We start from the raw sequence: 17,855 nt of genomic DNA on the forward strand, positions 1-17,855 counted from the left end.
TTTCCACTTGCAACGCTGCCCCTACAACGTTGTTAACTGCGTTGTTAGCTGCTGGTCAAAGCAATTAGTTTCATAGTCTCCTCCCACCCAAAGAGAACAAAACAAAGGCGAAAGGTCCAACCCCTCTATTCGTATGGATGCGCAAATTCATCTCTCTTTGAATTTATTAACCCACATTAACCACTTTCACTGGCATAACTTTCCGCTTATGTGGTTTTTGTAATGTGGCCCCGAAACATCATTTTGTTATACCCGGCCCTCAAAACTTTTCACTTAAAAAAGGAAGAGCAGACACTCATACGGATTTCTTTTGCGGCTGGCCAGAGGGCAGGGGCGAGTGAATACTCGTGTATTCACCTCAGCCCGCTAATGAATCATTTTTGCCAACCCACTGACCGCAGACTAAAGCACCACCAGGCACCAAACGCCAAGCCCCACTTTCTAATGGTTCTGGCTCTCTGCGGTTCTATAAGCAACAAAGAAGGCGAAAAGTTGAGACTAGAACGACAACTGAACAATTTAATTAGCATAAGTTTGCGCCCTTATCTTTCAGAATGCTCTCCCTTTATATCTCTCTCTTTATCTCTCTCTCTCTCTCTCTCTCTCGTTCACTCTGATTCTCTTAGCTTTGGAAATTGAAATATCAAAGACCAGAAATGTTTTATGCATTTTTATTTTGTGCAAATAAGTTTATTTTATTAAAAGTTTCAAAAGTGAAAGAAACAGAACGAGAAATGTAAGTAGGCACAGAAAAAAAAACAAACTCAAATTTCTATAGTCTCTGCTTAGACCAAAGGATACCGTCTTCTCAGATGTATTGCTGAGTTTTCGAATTCGAAATGTCCAATATTTAAAAAGAAACCTGATCATGTGGACATTTATAATGTCTACTCTGCCAATTTTATGGCTCTATCTTTGAAAATCCCTAAATTTGAGACTATACTAGGGCAAACTTGTGCGAAACACAAAATATTTGAAGGTACAGGGTACCTCCAAGTATGGGATATTAAAAATTCAGAATCCTGCCAACTTGCGCTCTTTTTGGTTCCCTCTCCGTCCATAGCTCCTGTCAAAGTCATTGAAATTCAGTGCATGCATAAAAAATTAACTTGAGAGAGAACAGAAATAGAATCAGGAACGGAAACAGAAACAGAACCAGAAACAGAAACAGAGGCAGCAACAGAAGAAGCAACATTGGGGCAATTTAAAGTCGCGCCTTTTGAGCTGGCTAAAAAAGTTGCTCGAGTGCCCTCCACCGATGGGAGGGCTGTGGGGCTTTGATGAGTTGCAATTAAAATTTGTGGCTTGGCCTTGCAACTGCCAGTGGGGCTGATTCTACCACCTTTGACATTTCCCCCCGATCAGAAGGGCAGAGCCACAGACGGGCCCGTGGTGAATTATTAACAGCCAAACTACAGATTCGTGGAAAAGTAAATAAGCTTTTGACACACGCTACCACTACCCTACCACTACCCCCGATTCCGACAGAACAGAGCTTAGTCAGTCAGTCGGTCGTGTACATTAAATTCAATTGAATATTTCATAAGCTGCTAGACAGACCAGACAGAAGAGAGAGCGGAGTGCATAGAGTAGCAACAATAACCATTGAGAAAAGAATGCAACAACATGAAGAGCGGCTGCCAAAACACAAACAGCTCCCACCACAACCAACCCACGCTCGCGCAGTGTCTCTAAAGTAAAAGTAATAGCACACTTTTCGGGGCTGGCAGGACAATTGTCTGGCGTCTAGGCCCCATGATGGTGCCCCACCATGATGGTGGCACTCTGATAATGGACGCTGAACTTTGCTTTATTACATGCAAAAAAAAAGAGAAATGTTGGAAAGACACAAGTCGAAGGCAAACCACAACAAGCAGCAAGTGGCAAAAAAAGGCCGGGGGACAAGAAAGAAAGAAAAGAATCTCGGACCGAAGCTCTACATACTCTTGAAGATACAAAATATTAAAGATATATATAAAAGGAGATATTTTTTATAATGTTACATAAAACAAGACATAAAACAGACTCGCATATGCATATCGACTAAGAGCTTGTTAAAGCTGATCAAGAAAACATAAACTTTATAGGATCACAAATGATTACTTCTCTGCGTTGCACGAAATCATAATAACCTCTGCTAAAAAGCAATACAAAAAGCTGAAACAAGAATTCTGAAAAATTGCAGGGCGTGACTCTAAACTTTACAAGTGGCCCTCAAACAAATTTTGACCGAAACTATGACCTGAAGAGGGTCAGAGCCAGCAGAGAGGGAACGAGAAAAAGAGAAGGGAAAGGAAAGAAAAGAAAAGGAGAGCCAAACATGAAAAATGGGTGTGGCAGGGCCCAACCAAATTGCCGCCTTATTAGTCATCCATGAATTATGCACCTTCAATTGGGAGAAACAGAAGCACTACCACGAGGGCAAGGATGGGGTAGAGCTCGTATTATCTAATATGCCACAGGCGTCTAGTTAAATAATTGACGTTCCTCCGACCCTGCCACCAAAGTATAGATGAAGGAAAGTCCTTATAAGTTATTCATTAAGTTATTATGTGTTTAAACCTCACACAATAATATGTGGAGGGCCTATCAAGAAGCTCGCTCGCTGCCTTTTATTGTTTATTGGCACTCAGAAATTCCTCCCACACTCTCTCAAACCTCTGGGCTGGCTCCTTTGCAACATCTTAAGTGCAGCATAGAGTTGCTTTTACCTTCTCCACCACAGGAACAAAGGAACACAGGAAATTGTTATGCTTAATGGCTTTTCTTTTTCCGACACTGGTTTCCAGGAGTTGCAGTTAGAAAAACCTTCAATGTTAAACGCTGCTCCCTAAATAATTGATTAGTTTGTGGCTCGTAAGTGGTTAAGTCTTTCTGCACCCTTTTTTTTGGCTTCTGGCTCTGATTAAATCTCTCATTCCCCCACTACATCTCTCTGAAATGAAAGTTAATTTAGCAACTGGTACAAGATTCTGGGTCTTACCATGGTCTTAGCCGCAGCTTATGTCTTGAGTGGGTTACTGCTTTAAGATCCGTATCTTAAGCCCCGAAGTTGAATTGAGTTTGACTAAAGTTTCATGCCATACTTCAATATCAGCTGAATAAAATCTAGATTCGTGGAACTACTGGGAGGACCTTTGAGTTCTGTTCTCTTCGAAATTTCGCACATACAAGTATTTGCAAAAAGGACCAACTGGGACCAGTTTCAGGCTTTCCGTAAATTCTTCTCTTTCGCTCTTCACGTTTTCTCTGGGTACACTTATTGCTTTTTTTAATCATAACATAATGGGCCAGCATTATAGTTAATGGATTGCAAGTGTTGCCAGGCGGCGTCTTTCGCACTCGCACTCGCTCTTTGGTTTTTTAGCTTGCAAAAAGGCAAAGAGCTTCCCCATCTGCATTTCTGGGCTTCCATTCCCTAGCCGCATCCTGGCCGTCGAGGGCTCCGCTCCCCATATGAGCAGCTGTGGAAGTCAGCTCCCGGAGCGCCATTGCTTAATGGCGCTAGTTGCCTTTTAAGTGTAATTGCCGTGTCCCAAGTGTTTGTAATGTGAACGAATTTCTGCGATTTTTACCCGGGCACACAGAGGGAGGACCAGCAGAACTCTCCTGCTCCACTCACCGAAGCCTGTCTGCAGCTTTTAAAATTATTACTATATTTGTAAATATGCCGCTATACGATGGACCAACCTTCTACCAACCCCAGAGTTAAACCTTTAAGCGAGGCCCCGAAAAGAGTGCTCTTTAGTTTTGTACTCACTCGCAATGTGCTCGTTGTGGAAGGCCAACATGTTTACTGTGTGTTTTCGGCTTTTCCGGTGTCCAAATATTTGTATTTTTTGTACGCGGCTCTCTCTATGCGGCTTAGCCCGTTGTAGTATGAAAAATGTCCACCTATTTCGATCTTGTTTACGAATGCTGCCGTGAATTTCACACTTGGTTTTGGTGAATCAATCGAGTAAAATGGTATACTCGTCTAGTCGCTATCAATGCCTGGAAAAAGAGTGTACAAATCCATATATAATTTTGATATTATTTACAGTTTATAGGATGAAAGGAATTATGGCTTAAGGAATATATTTTTTCTTTATTGTCATCGAATATTTTTATTTTAATGGGCTACAAAAACAATACTTTATATTCCAACACTGCACTCTCATTGGCATTAAAGGATAAATACACAAAACTACATTGTGAAATGCAATAGAAATAAATAACTTAAGTTTCTCAAATTTGGACTCGAGTGCGACGCAGCTGCAGCTGGGCCTCCACTTCCCGAGAGGCCTTGCTGTTTTGGGCCGTCTCGGACTTGGACTTGTTGGCTAGACTCTCCAGATTTGTGGCGAATTCCGCCACGCTCTTCTTCTGGCAAGGCCACGTCAAGGCAAAGGGAAATCTTTTGCTCTTTTGCAACGTCCAACATGGTAATTATAATAAAAATTATTTGGCGTGCAGAAAACTATAAAACTAATCTATCGATAAAAGAGCGGGAGAAAAAATGGCAATTGTATTACCCTTATTTCTCATTATTAAAGACTTCTGCCCAACAATTAAGTTCCACTGCTGACGCCTTCTTCTAGACCCTTTTTTCTACTTTTAGTTGCGTTCTTCTAGACCCGCGTTCATACTTTATGGCTCAACGGATGGTTTAGGGCTCCAGGCTCCACTTCAGGATATTTTGCTACTCTTCCTGCGGGTTTCACAAAATATTAAGACCATAACCATTAGTTTTAGGAAATAACTTTTAAGTGGCGCTGAATCCCAGTAAACAACGAAATACAGACACATGAAAATTGCATTGTGGACCCTTGGTATCCAGGCGGGAGCTACTACACTGATCCCTCCTGCGACTCTAGGCGGCACCGGCGGCGGCGTCGGCGGCCGCGGCTCAACGAAGCGCACACACACCCAAACGGAAGCACATGCTGCGGAAGTGAATTTTTTTCGCTTCCGTTTCTAGCACCGTAAGAAATAGTAGATGAGTGGTGGGGAGTCGAATAGCGAAGAAGAATGGCTAGGAGGTACCACTGCCACTCGGTAGTAGTAGAGTGCATGTTACCCATGCATAGTTAGGGACAGGCCCGGACAGGCGTTCAAACAATCAAAACTTAATGTCAAAAATACAATATGAACGAGAGGCGACAGGCACCAAAAGCAGCCAAAGCGAATGGAAAAACACTCGTTCACTCAGTCGGCCAGTCATTCAATCGTACATTTAGTCAGGCATTCAACGAGTTTTGTTAGTCAGTTAGCTAAAGTTAGTTAACTGCCATGTCAAATAAGTAATGAAAAAACCAACTTCGATTCGAAGTGGAGAGAAATCAATATTAAAAAAAAAACACCCTTAAGCCTAAAATGTAGTTTAGAATGAAGAATTCCTTTTAGCAAAGTATCAAATCGAATGATGAAATGATTAAAAAATCAATTATGTGAAGGGATTTTACCAGGATAATGCTACCAAGATGATACCAATATTTTTAGAATATTATTCGGAACAAGGATTTTATTTAGTGAATAATTAAGAAAGCATTCCTCGGAAGTACCTCATGTTTACTTATGGTTATCAGTGATCAGAATACGTATCTCATTGAATATTCAAACATTTTCAATCCCATCAATGCCTCCGTTAACCGTATGTTTCCTCTATACAGAAATCCCACCAAAAATTCCATAAAAATACTTTTACCTCCGCTCGAAATAACACAAACTTACTCAGTGGGCTTTCAAGGGGTAATGCAAGGTGAGTGCCAGTTGGACTTCATGTTCGAGTATGTCTGGCTGCGCGACTGTGTAGCACTTCCACTTCCGCGACGGAAACTAATGAACGTAGCAAGCAGGAGGCAGGGCAGGGGCGAAATATACTTGGAACCATACGAAAATGTTTCGGAAAATCTTAAATGAATAATGGAAGATAAGAAACTTTCCTTTATCTGAATGCACTGGTATTAATATGACTTTAATTTAAATAGCTTTGCTTCCCAGAAGCTACCATAACTGAGAAATATGCCAAGAATTTCTGGCTTGGAAGAAATTTGTGAAACCGCGAAAGTGCAAAGAGGGCCACAGGCAAAGTCATCAAGCCAAGGCCCACAGCAACAGTCCCGGCACAAGGAGACGTTCTTCCGACCATTTCCCTACTGCAAGGATATTTTTTGGGCAAGACTTGGCTTACAAATTAAAGTCGAAAATTACATTTGTAACGCTTTCGCTTTTTAATTAGAAGCTCGGGGCCTGACGCCTATTCTGATTGCTCTGCGAGTATGCTTGAATGCAGTTTGTAGTTATCTGTCAAGCCCTGACCTCAATTGAATGCCAGCTTGTTTTCTCAAAAATACTTATACTTATACTGTATTTTAGTATATATATACGTGCGTGTTAGCAGACTAGTACCAGTGCCACCCCTCTCTACTACCACCCTCGAACAACTTTCTTTACTTCGCGAATTTCGGCTTAATTAGCAAATTGACAGCATGACGTTGAGTGGGAAGCATTCAGGGGCTGCTTTACCCCCACCGACGAAGAACTGGCCACAAACTATGGGTGGAAACTACTATAGCACTGTGCCCTCACTTCTTTATCCACCTTATTGAGGACATCGAAAATTTAATGAGCCCTAAACGCATTCCATGTGAATATCGATTTTATTTTAAATTTCTTTTCTTGCTAATTCTTGCTTCTGCATGTTATTGTTTCCCCTCTAACGTTAGTCCTCCTACGTTACCCTCCTCCATTGATACAGACAACACACAACACACGTGTGGCAATGTGGAGCTGCTCCTTTTTGTTCCACAAGCCAAAAGCATACAATTTTCGAGCTACCTTTTCCAACTCTCTCTCTCTCTCTCTCTCATGTGGGTGTTGTCTGAAACTTTTCTGACCATTCAACCAAAACAGTCCGGGACATTGTAACAAAAACAAAGGGCGAGCCACTATGAGGACTATAGCGAGGAGAAAGATGATGATGATGTTGACGACGGACTGCCTGCCTCGCTGAATTTCCTGTCACTGCCTGGTATTTTACCAGAGCGCTACTTAGGGCTGAAAAAAGCTATATCAGTATTTCGGTTCATATGGAATACGCTCCGTAATTGTACGTAAGCTTGTAAGAAGGTATCCATCAGTAGAGCTGTAGCATGTTTACACTTCATGTATTGGGCTTTTCATTGGGTTTTCTCTTCCAGCCCAATGTATTCCCTGTTTTGGGTCTCAGATTCTCAAAGATTCTCAGAGCCTCTAATGTCCACGACAATTACAATATTTGAATTTTGAGTTAGTATCCTATTAAAGGCTTTACTCCATCCGATTTTTAGGATTTCCATTATGTTTTTATTGCTGTTAGCCTGGTTCTCCTACCGGCTACTCATTTCCGGTTATTAGTCGGTGGTTAAGGCCAGAAACAATGCATTGTTTGGGCCTTGTCTAGCCTTGATATCCTCCGCCTCTCTGTCTGGGAAAACATAATGGAATTTTCATGTAATCAATTTGCATGCTTTCAGCTTCTCTTCATTTACATGGCCTGAAATCTCTGCGCGCGATATTGTACTTCATCAATTAACACATTAACCAATCTGTGGCTCTTTTAATCCTCCTTGCTTGTAGCCTCTGTGACCATTTGGCTTAGATTTCTCATTCTTTTTATGTTGGTTATTTATAAAATGAATGTTTTTCCTTTGCTTCCAGCTATTTGTTAAGCTTATGTGCCCAAGAAAGGTAAAGGGAAAATAAATCCCTGGATCGCAGTGTGTATGTTTAATGTGTGTATCTGTATAATAAATATAATGAAATAAATTTAATTACATAACCAGTGCCAGAGTACTGAAAGAGAGGCGAACAGCGGTGGAGACAGAGACCCCATCCAGAACCTAAGGCCTTCATCGCTCTGCTTTTACTCAACTTTGGCGCCATGTCTGTGTATGGGTAAGGACACACACAGATACTCCTACTCATACATGGATATGTATCTGTTGAGTTGTTGTAGGAATGTGAATGTTTATATGAATGCACCTACTTAGCCTTTAGTTTCAAGTGCACGGCCTCTCCGGAAACCGCTGCATACCCTGCTGCCGACTCCATCCTCCATCCTCCATCCTGCTCAACCTGAGGCATTCACACATACACAGGTTCATTGAGGTGAATATCTGTGTGGGTGTGTGCTTGCGTGTGTTTGTGCATAAGTTCATTTAGTTTTGGCCGCTGCACATGTGAGTGCTCTCGAGTACGCCTACCCATCTTCCACCTCCTCTGACCTGGTCCCCTGTTCCTGGGGCCGTGTCCGTGTCCATGTCTGACAACGTCCACAGAACTCAACTACCTCTCTCTCTCTCTCTCTGTGTGACTGACTTGTCGTCGAGTAATTATGAAAATTTTCAAAATGAGCTCGCGCGCCCTCTTCTTTAGCCCCAGTGTTAGCTTCAGCTTCAGTTTTTGAAAGTTGAGAGAACGAGTAATTAAAAATTTCGTAGTGGAAGAACCCCAGTCCGACTGTTGGGTCGTAGTCCTGGTTCTAGTCCTATGCTTATTTAGCTGTTGTTTTCCCGGCATTATGCATATAAATTTTAATTAAATTCGTTTTTCCCATTCACCTGTCTCCTCTGGTGAGAGTAGTCCTACATAGGCCAGCGATTCTAATTAGAAGACGGAAAGGAAGGGCATTTAGCAAAAGCCAGTTGCAATTAGTTTTCGCTAATGTGGCTAAGGTGTCGCTTAGGCGGCTCGCTGAGGTTGAGGGGCTTGTGAAGTTTGTTACTTACTTGTAAATTAATGCCATATAAACTTAGCTCGCAAATAACTGTCAACACTTTTTTCCTTTGCTGTCTGCTCAGTGGCAAACTCAGTGAGATATCAAGTGGTATCTAATTCTCGGCCTTGGCATCATCTAAATAAAAGAAAGACGAGCAGTTCCTCGCATGCAGCACTCAGATGGTGTGGATTGAGTACAAGATCCAAATGGAGTTGAATTGCTTGTTTCGTTCCGAGCAGCTTGCCGAGCAGTCGTTCGGAGTATCTTATCTTTACACCGGCGGAGCGGAGTTCTCTTATGGCCGCAACAGCAAGTTCGTCAATTATTGCACTCACGTTACGCCTCTCATCCAGGAGCTGAAGCACATTGGATATGATGACGATTAGCTGCCTCTTTATAATAATGTACATCATACTTGCATCTTCAATCAGTAATTCTATTTTAGCATTTGGAAACTTTTCCATTGAATGTTTCATTTAAGTAAAAGGTAATTAATTTCTGACCCCGGAATAGCCCTGTAATAATGACAGTTGACTCTAGAGAAATCCAGAGCCTCCATCCACTCCACTGTTTCTATAACAATAAAGTCGTAATTAGAATTTCATAAACAGCGACAGACAGGCAAAATTCCGACCCCTATCTGTTGGCGCGGCAAGCTAATAAAAGAAAAAACAAAATGTCACTTCAATTCTGATAATTGTTTTTCACTGAAATGTGTCAACGCGACGAAAATTAAATTTTGAATATTCGTTTAACGGGGAAAACAAATGAGACAAAGAAAATGCAATGCAAACATGCATATGCCCCATATACATAGACTATTAGGGGATAGACTATTAATATAGCCCGCTAGTGAGGGTTCAAAGTTCAAAGAGTGAAAGGGCAGGTTTTTTTTAGCTAACTCTGTCTATAAGAATAATCAGATCGCAACGTATAAACACGAACAGACATACGAAGCTTTATCGACTGATGCTGATAAGGAATATATATATTTTACAGCCTCGGAAGCTTTTCCATGCGGCTCAACCACCGAACTATTTAAATACTTTGTATAAAAATAGCTCTATTGGAGTTCTGCTCAACTGCATTCTCCGGCAATATTGTATTATAAATAATATATACATATTTGCTGCATTTATTATTTCAGTTTCTATACAATTTTCTGCTTTTTGGTGCATTATTTATTTAGGCACTATGCCAGGCCAACTCTATGCGTGTTACAAGAATACATTTTATATAAGTTTACATATGTATTCTACATGTAAATATTCGAAAAATTGTTGCAGCTCCATGCAATTTAAGGTCTGAATGGTCCGAATAAAATGCACAAATGTTTTTTCCAGCATCCTTTCCTTTATGTTTTACTTGTTCTTTGTACGTGGCGCCGGGGAAAACTCAAGCGAAACGAAACAAAAATTTCCAATTGTTGCAATTTCAATTATTGTTTTGAAATTGATGTGTGCTTAAGGACGAGACATTCATGCTCGAGTTGCCAGCAATACACACAGACACACACACAAACATGGGTACACCCATACAAACGATACAGCTACAAATATTTATACACTTACAGCCGCACAGCTGCAGACGCAACCGAAGTTGTTTTTGTATTTCCTTCTATTCCCTCGAAAGAAAGCGCGAAGAATATTTGCAGAGCTATTCAAGTGTGTATTGAACGTGTGTTAGGTGTGTGGTACCGAGTCGGGGAAAGCGGTTCTTAAAGGGTAGAGGGTAGTGCGGTGGTCAAGTGGTCGAGTGGTGGAACGACGACAGGGTGTATTTTAAGGGATAGCCCTCGAAAATCCCTGTCCCTGGTCTGGTCAGCACTGGTATAGCAATCGCGCAAGCAATGTAAAGGTAAATAAATTTTCAGCAGAAATGCTCAACAATTATATGAAATTGCTTGGAAAGAAGAATGAGTCAACCAGGATAGGAGAGGAAAATAGAAGCTGTGAAAACGAACACAAGCAAGATGTGGTTTTACCAGAAGCGAGGGATGTATCCTTCGATAGACAGAGTTCTCACTAGATTACCCGATTAAAGATTTGATTAAAATAAAGATCAAACTTTCTGCTTTGTGTGTACAATATATTCCCTTTAATTCCATTTACTATAGTATTCAAAGTTGTTTCCCAGCCATTTCTTTCGTTATTTAAGGACCAAAACAACAGGGAGAACATTAAAAAGCATAGCGAAATTCCCAGTAGCAAATCTCAGGACAAGATAGAAGCAGAACAGGACACGAGCAGAGAATCTTCCATGCAAGAAATAAGAAAATGCCACTGCCAGACATCCAACAAGAGCAGCAGTGCCACAACCTCAGCATCTACCCTACTGGCCGACCCGCAATCATTGTCATTCGTAATTTGATTCAATAGCGGAAATGAAAATTGAATTTTATTCAAACACAAAAGCCAATTGAAGTCAATTATTGTTTATGTAACTAATTTTATTTAAATATAAGTCAATTTCAAAGGGAGCTGGCGAAGAGACCAGCCAGACCTCCAATATCTCGTGTATGCAAAGTGAGTAGAAAACAGGATAAATATTTGCCGGAGAACGACGACAATCAGTGGCATCAGTAGGCAGATATATGGATATACTCGTATGTATGCCACAGGAACGATATAATTGTGGACTGGCGCCTGAAAGTAACTGACCCATTTCCCAGCCTGATTCTGATTCTGATGCCATCCCACGTCTCGCTCCTTGGCTGAGGGCCAACAAACAATCAGTAGAAGGTCCCGACAAAGGGCTAAGTCTCCTTGGCCCTAGTGAAAATTGTGCTGTGCCCCATCCATCAGCTGTTTTTTCTGGAAAGAGCACTTTTTGTAGTTAATTTTCAGCTCTCATTCTCCGTTTCTAGACAGCGACAAAGTGCCCTTTGCGGCACTGGGTTTCTTTGCGGGTTTCCCCCTCTCGATCTCTTCGTTGCCTTCATTTTTTGTTTGTTATTTTGATTGATTAGATTGATCGTGTAAGAAATTTATTTGAGTCTCATCTCCCTCTCTCAGCACTTATTTAGAACTTGAAAAAAATAAATCTAGCAGCCAAATCATTGTCAGGCCCTTCGCTTTGGCTTTGCTTTCGTGGGGCCTGAAGTTTAAAGCCGCAAAAACCAATCATCAACACATCTTAGGACCTCATCCAACTCAATGACATCTTCAGGAGCTGCTCCATCTTCATCGTCTTCGTCTAGTTCTTTATTCAGTGCCAGCATCATTAGTGCAAATGATTTCTTATTCAATGCTATGGTTGCTTGGCTTGGCTTTCCCACATTCCTTGCCTTCTCGTTTTTTCCCACTCAGGGTTCATCGATTTTCTTGATGGAAATATTCAGGCTCTGCCTGCGCCTTCATTCTCCACAACAAAAGCGGAGGTTTTCTTATTGACTTTGGCTATAATAATCCTGTATTTGTTTTCTATACTCTTTCCTGGCAAAAATTGAACAAATTGTTCTTCTTTGGTTCCCGCTCTGTTATCTTTAATATTGATTATGTGCAATATCTCAGAGCTCGACCAGCATGAGAAGAAAATTTTCCATTTCTGTTTTGTGCCATCGAATACGATTTCGCATTTGCGGAGAGGCTGAAACCGAGACAAGAGAGAGCAAATACCAGAGCATGAAATGTCACCACTTCTCACGGAACAGAACAGAATAGAAGAGGAAAAGGACTCTTGTTCATATCCTGGCTAAGGCATTTAAAGACCAACAAGTAAGAAAAGATCAGATCCAGTGATGTCACCAAGGACAAAATTACAGCAAAAAAAGGAACTGAAAATAAATGAAAGCCAAGACCAGAAGTCAAAGCGAGGCAAAAAACAATAAAGAGGGCAGATGTGTACTTGGGAATCTGTGAATTTAAAGAAACAAATTTAAGATGAAGCCGAATGAGTAAATAGATGTCAGAGAAAATAACGTAAAATATCTGATTTCTGGCTAAAGCTTTCCATATTAAAACAAATTTTGGTTGCAAATCTTATGATCCCCAGAGCAATTGCTTCCTCTTTTTTATGAGCGGGAATACAATTCATAAATACAATTCTCAAATTACATTTTAATGTCGTCAGAAAACGGAGGAGCGGATAACACATTTGAGTAAAAACTTTAAATGAAATTCTATTAAAACTTTTATAGAACCTGCTCGCCTCTCGGCTGCCATAATGCGAAATGATTATCTTGAATTATTTATTCACAAAATTACAAACACATAAAAAAGGAAAAGCACAAAAATGTACACGTGATGATATAAATTTATGCACACATGTCCTACCCTTGACGATCCCATTCTCTGTCGTCTCTGTCGAGAATTCTCGATGGACTTGCTGGATTTCAGTTCACATTAAATAAATAACCCAAAAACTCTTCAACTTTCATGAATATTAAAACCAGCAGATTTTTCAGCAAAAAAACCCAAAAAAGGTGACGCGACTCCTCCCCTCCCGTCCCATCACCCGATGAGAAGAGTTGAGTGTCCACACAGCCGTTGCTCATACGCTACGTGGACGACTCGGATAAAATGTAAAATGTGCATTTAAATTGAATTCCTTAATTAATTCGCGGCAACGCCCAGTGCACTGGTCCTGCACCCAGTCCTCTGGTACTGTGCAGGGTCCACAGGTCTCTCTTGGAGTTCCGGAGAAGCAAGGGAAGCTTGAACGAAAGGTGTTGCCACGACCGCCGAGAATTATTATCAGATTTTTAAATTATACATTTTATACTCATTGCTGATATACAGAAAAACCAGGAGCCTTTGTTAGTCTTGCCCAGTGCCTTATTGTCCTGATTACAGCACGTTACAGGAATCTCTATATGTTTACAATGCAATTAACAAATATAATATCTGAAATGTTTTATTATCCTGGAAGATTCCTCGCAATCGTTCCCTGATCAAAATTTCGCCAAAATATATTATTCCATCTTGAATATTTATTACTCATGTCTCGCAGCCTATTATAAAAATTGTGCAGACACCCTTCTCTGTCAGGTCATTTTGGTGAGGTGAAACTTTTTTAGCTGAAAATTATGCAAAAACTCAGAATTTCAAATGGATAAACTTTGGCGCTGTTCAGCTTGAAGTTTGCCAACTAATAATAGACACCAGCAGAAAGCTGACTACCAACTCTCCGCTTAATTAAAATGCATTAAGATGGGACACGTGACCTCAGTGCTAATGACGAGTCGGAGAAGCAAAGAAAAGCAAACCTGGCCTATTTCTAAATCTGAATTTATACGATCCGACATTTTATGAGAAATATATTGCAGAAATATATGTATGCCCCATGGAACAAAGTCCTGAAAAAAATCCCACATAAGTGATGAGCCCTGGGCCAGCTTTGATAGTTTTTACCCCCGCTCTCACCAGTAACATATGATAATGGTCAAATTTCTGTCCTGCCATAACATTGTCCAGTTTTTTGTAAATATATTTTCCGCTTGTTTGGCCAACACGTAACATGTGTTTTAGTTTACAACAGGAAAAGGAATACAAAAAACATATAAAAAAATGGGGGGAAAAATAAAAAATGAACACACAAAATAAGGGTCAAGCCGAAACGGTGAAATATTTCGAAATGAATGGGAGGACGAAACTAGCTTCGACTAACGAGATGGCTTTGTGTGGGACTCGTAAAAAACGATTTAGGATTCTTCCCCAGATGATATACTTTTTAATATCACATACTTTCCAGTCCAATCTCCATCCAGTAACCCAATCCACCCGACCATATACCACGACTACAGGGCATGTTAGACCGCAGCAAACCCCAGAAATAAAATGACTAAATCTACGGAGCGTGAAAAAATGAGGGCACGTATATGCCACCCTTCTTTCCTTCTTTATTTAGGAGACATTCGAGTCCGCGGCCATGTGTGAAATAAATTTCATAAATTTCACACGGAAAAATTAATAACTTTTTAAAAGGCCACAAAAAATGTACTGCAAGCGCCAAACAGCTTCTTTTCTCCTCTATATCTTTCACGGAATCTCCTTTGAAATTTGCACATTATTCATCCCTGGGGATCGGCTGGAAAAATATGCTTAAAAAGTGTATAATAAGAAGCCAACAAGCCAAATTTGTTGGCAGCCAAACTAGAAATTAAAGGCAGCCGGAGATGGAGAGAGAGTCCAAGTCCAACAAGTGACAAAAAAGGAAAAAATTTGAAAATAAAATAATAGAAAAGCAGGACAAAGTATTGGCGGACAGCGGAGTAATTTAGGGTGGGGTCTGGGCCACCACGGGAAGTGCTGAATCACCGGAAAACCATTAAAGGAAGTCACAACTATTGATTATGTCGGCAGCAACTGAAGGGATGGGTTTCCAGGGGGAGATTCTCTACTCAGAGTGGGGAAGAACAGCTAAAAATGGCTTTGTGTGTGCAAGGAGCGGAAAAATTATGATAGCGCTTCCACCAGTGCCGTCCGAGCGGGCCTTGGCACACAAATACAATTTTGCATGCAGTCGAGAGATGGGTGCATGGGTGGTAATGGCTCTGGGAAATTGAATTTGATGGCTTTTATTTGCAACTTTAATTGCAGGCGACGATCCTTTGTCCGTGAAAAGGGTATTAGGGTTCCCTTGACTACTCTGGGTGTGCTCTTCGTGTTCGATTTCAGCATCCAAATACCCTTTTAAACTCGTGAAGTAACTGAATGTGAAAGAAACCAATATATTGGGACAACTGATGGAAAATTTTTATGTAAATAATAGTACATCCCAAATTCGTTGTCGCCTTATTAGATTCAGAAAACATTCCCTCTATCATTTACCAAATTTTTGCTGTTGTTATTTTGCTCTATGTAAAATATTTTTTTTGGGTGATGTAAAAAAAGAGGGAAAACCGGAAGCATCGCTCGTAAATCATGGAGAGATAAATTGCCAAAGATAGCAGAATAGAAGGCAATGCCGATGAACCGCCTATGCAACGCCCTCGCCTCCGACCATGCTTATTGAGGGCGGGGTCCATTGTTCAAAATCAATTTAGTGTTGAATTGGTGCCAAGAATCTCATTTTCAAAAAGCGGACGTCAGTCGTGGATGCAGCGTATATAGGAAATGAAAATACCGGAAACGCAGAAAGACTGAAAGGTGATGGTGGGGCGGTACACCAAAAAGGGAAGCGGAGAAGAAAACAGAGAGAAAGAGAGAAAATAGCTAGCATTGGAAAAAATGTGTTAATAACTTTTCAAATAAATGCTGAACTCAAAAAAGAGAAGAGTAAGCTTTGATTTGGGAGATTTTCTCTCTGACGTGGTTTAAGCCAAAGGCCAGAAGCATCGTGTATGTCTGCTATGTTGTGTGTCTACTCTATTCAATACATAACTGAAGCGGCTAAGCCTCTAGCCAGCCATCCAGCCAACGAGCTAGTCCAGTCAGGAGTCGCTTTTCCACTGGCTTAGCGTTCAAATGGCAATGAGAGTGAGCTAAGATCTTAAAGGATTTTCCCCAGTAATTAGGGGACTCGCTCGTGTACCTCCAAATCAGATATGTTTCCAAAAGTTATTTAACTTAATTACACCTTTGCTTTACCAACAAAATGTCACATACTTTTTCTCATAAAGCCTTATTTGGCAACACAGAAAAATCATATTAAGAGAAGGGCTAAAAAGTGTAAGAGTTAGAGGAGATTGGAAAAGAACGAAGTTTGTAGCACAACACTTTCGTTAAAATTTGTTGGTCCGGAAGTTCAAAAACTCGTGCTCAGAATTTTTCCTTTGGCCTCAGCCTATCTTTTCTTTCTTCATTCTTTATTCTTTCTTTGACATATTCTTTTTCTTTTTTTAAAATTGTTACGATTGGGTCAGCTGAGAGGAAAAAAAAACGCAGTGCCACCTAAGGTTCATCACAGTAGAGATCCAGACATTCCAGATCTGAAAACCAAACTCCATCTATTTTTTAGGTTATATATTCCTGGAGGAATTTCGAGGGCTCTCGCTTGCGTCAGGGTCAGGGTGTGGCTTTGGTCTCTTCCCTCTTTGGCGCTTGATCAGGGCGGTTTCTTTTAGCACACACCAAGAGATTGAGAGTGAGAGAAAAGTATATTCCGCCAGTTCGAGGGAAGGGAATTTGTAATTGTTGTATCGTCAGTTCGACGTACAGGTAAGCTCTTAAAAAGGGAAGACATTCGGCTCGTCAGTCAGCAATTTTCACTCTAATAGGGTCTGGCTTTGGAACGACTCAAATCTGCAGAGGTGGAGCGCAACGCGACGATCAACTGCCCGGGATTGACTTTTTATAACCTTTTCCTGAGACGCCGTGGCTTCACTGGAAACTATTGCATAAGGAAGAAAACACATTGCAGCTCAAATTATGGATGCTTCTGCGAGCATCCAACATCACAATTCTTCTTCAAACCTTCGACCATCTGACCCTTCAGTTATGGACATTACCGAATTGCATTAAATTGCAGGGCTCAGTTCCAATTAAACAATGTTCGCTGGAAATTCCGAAAATTAAATATAGAATGGAGCATGAAAATGCAATCAACATTATTGGTTGGTAAAATTTTACAGACAGACCTCGACCGTGCTCGAAATTTGCGTCTGGTTGAGGGGATGTCGAAGATGCAAATGCACAAGCTATGCAACTAATTGAATTTGGTCTCAATGTTGCCTCAATCTTCTGTACTAGCCCCAAACAGTGGATGCTAAAAGTGTGCGTTTTGCAAACATTGACACACCGCCGCAAGAGTGCCTTTTGTCTGTGCTCTTATCTGGCCATCCACTCATCTTCCTGGCTCGAGTAAATGATTCTGCATATTAACAACTTGGTTAGCCACAAAAGCAAACAAAGTGGCTTTTAATCTAACCATTATTAAGAGACAGAATTGCTTTCGCAATGAGGGAGAAAACGAGTGTGGAAAGTGTGGAGACTCAAGGCAGACAAAAGCAGAATAGCAGGAATAGCAATAAAATCAGCAGGAACAATGCCACGTGGCGTATGAGTAATACAAAATTAGAAAATATTTCTCAAAAATTATTAACACGTCAAAAAAATTATCTACAGAGTATTATACTCTCTTCGCTCAGAGAGAGAGAGAGCCTCGATAACCATGACACTAAAGACAAATAAAACTTACTCAAAAATTAAACTAGAGTTTCAGGACGACAGCACCG

At 40.8% G+C, this 17,855-nt stretch overlaps 1 protein-coding gene across 10 annotated transcripts in view; it reads right to left on the bottom strand.

The window, feature by feature from the left end:
- bru3 (bruno 3) overlaps positions 1-17,855 on the bottom strand; it is a 316,608-nt gene that overhangs the window by 284,154 nt on the left and 14,599 nt on the right. For all 10 annotated transcript variants that reach the window (XM_033381811.1, XM_033381812.1, XM_033381803.1 and 7 more), the window contains exon 2: positions 3,761-3,993. In XM_033381811.1, the coding sequence (XP_033237702.1) occupies positions 3,761-3,791 (31 nt within the window). In that variant the 5' untranslated portion in view covers positions 3,792-3,993. The remainder of the gene's footprint in view (positions 1-3,760; positions 3,994-17,855) is intronic.

Source organism: Drosophila pseudoobscura, chromosome X (genome assembly GCF_009870125.1).
Source record: "Drosophila pseudoobscura strain MV-25-SWS-2005 chromosome X, UCI_Dpse_MV25, whole genome shotgun sequence".
NCBI lineage: Eukaryota > Metazoa > Arthropoda > Insecta > Diptera > Drosophilidae > Drosophila > Drosophila pseudoobscura.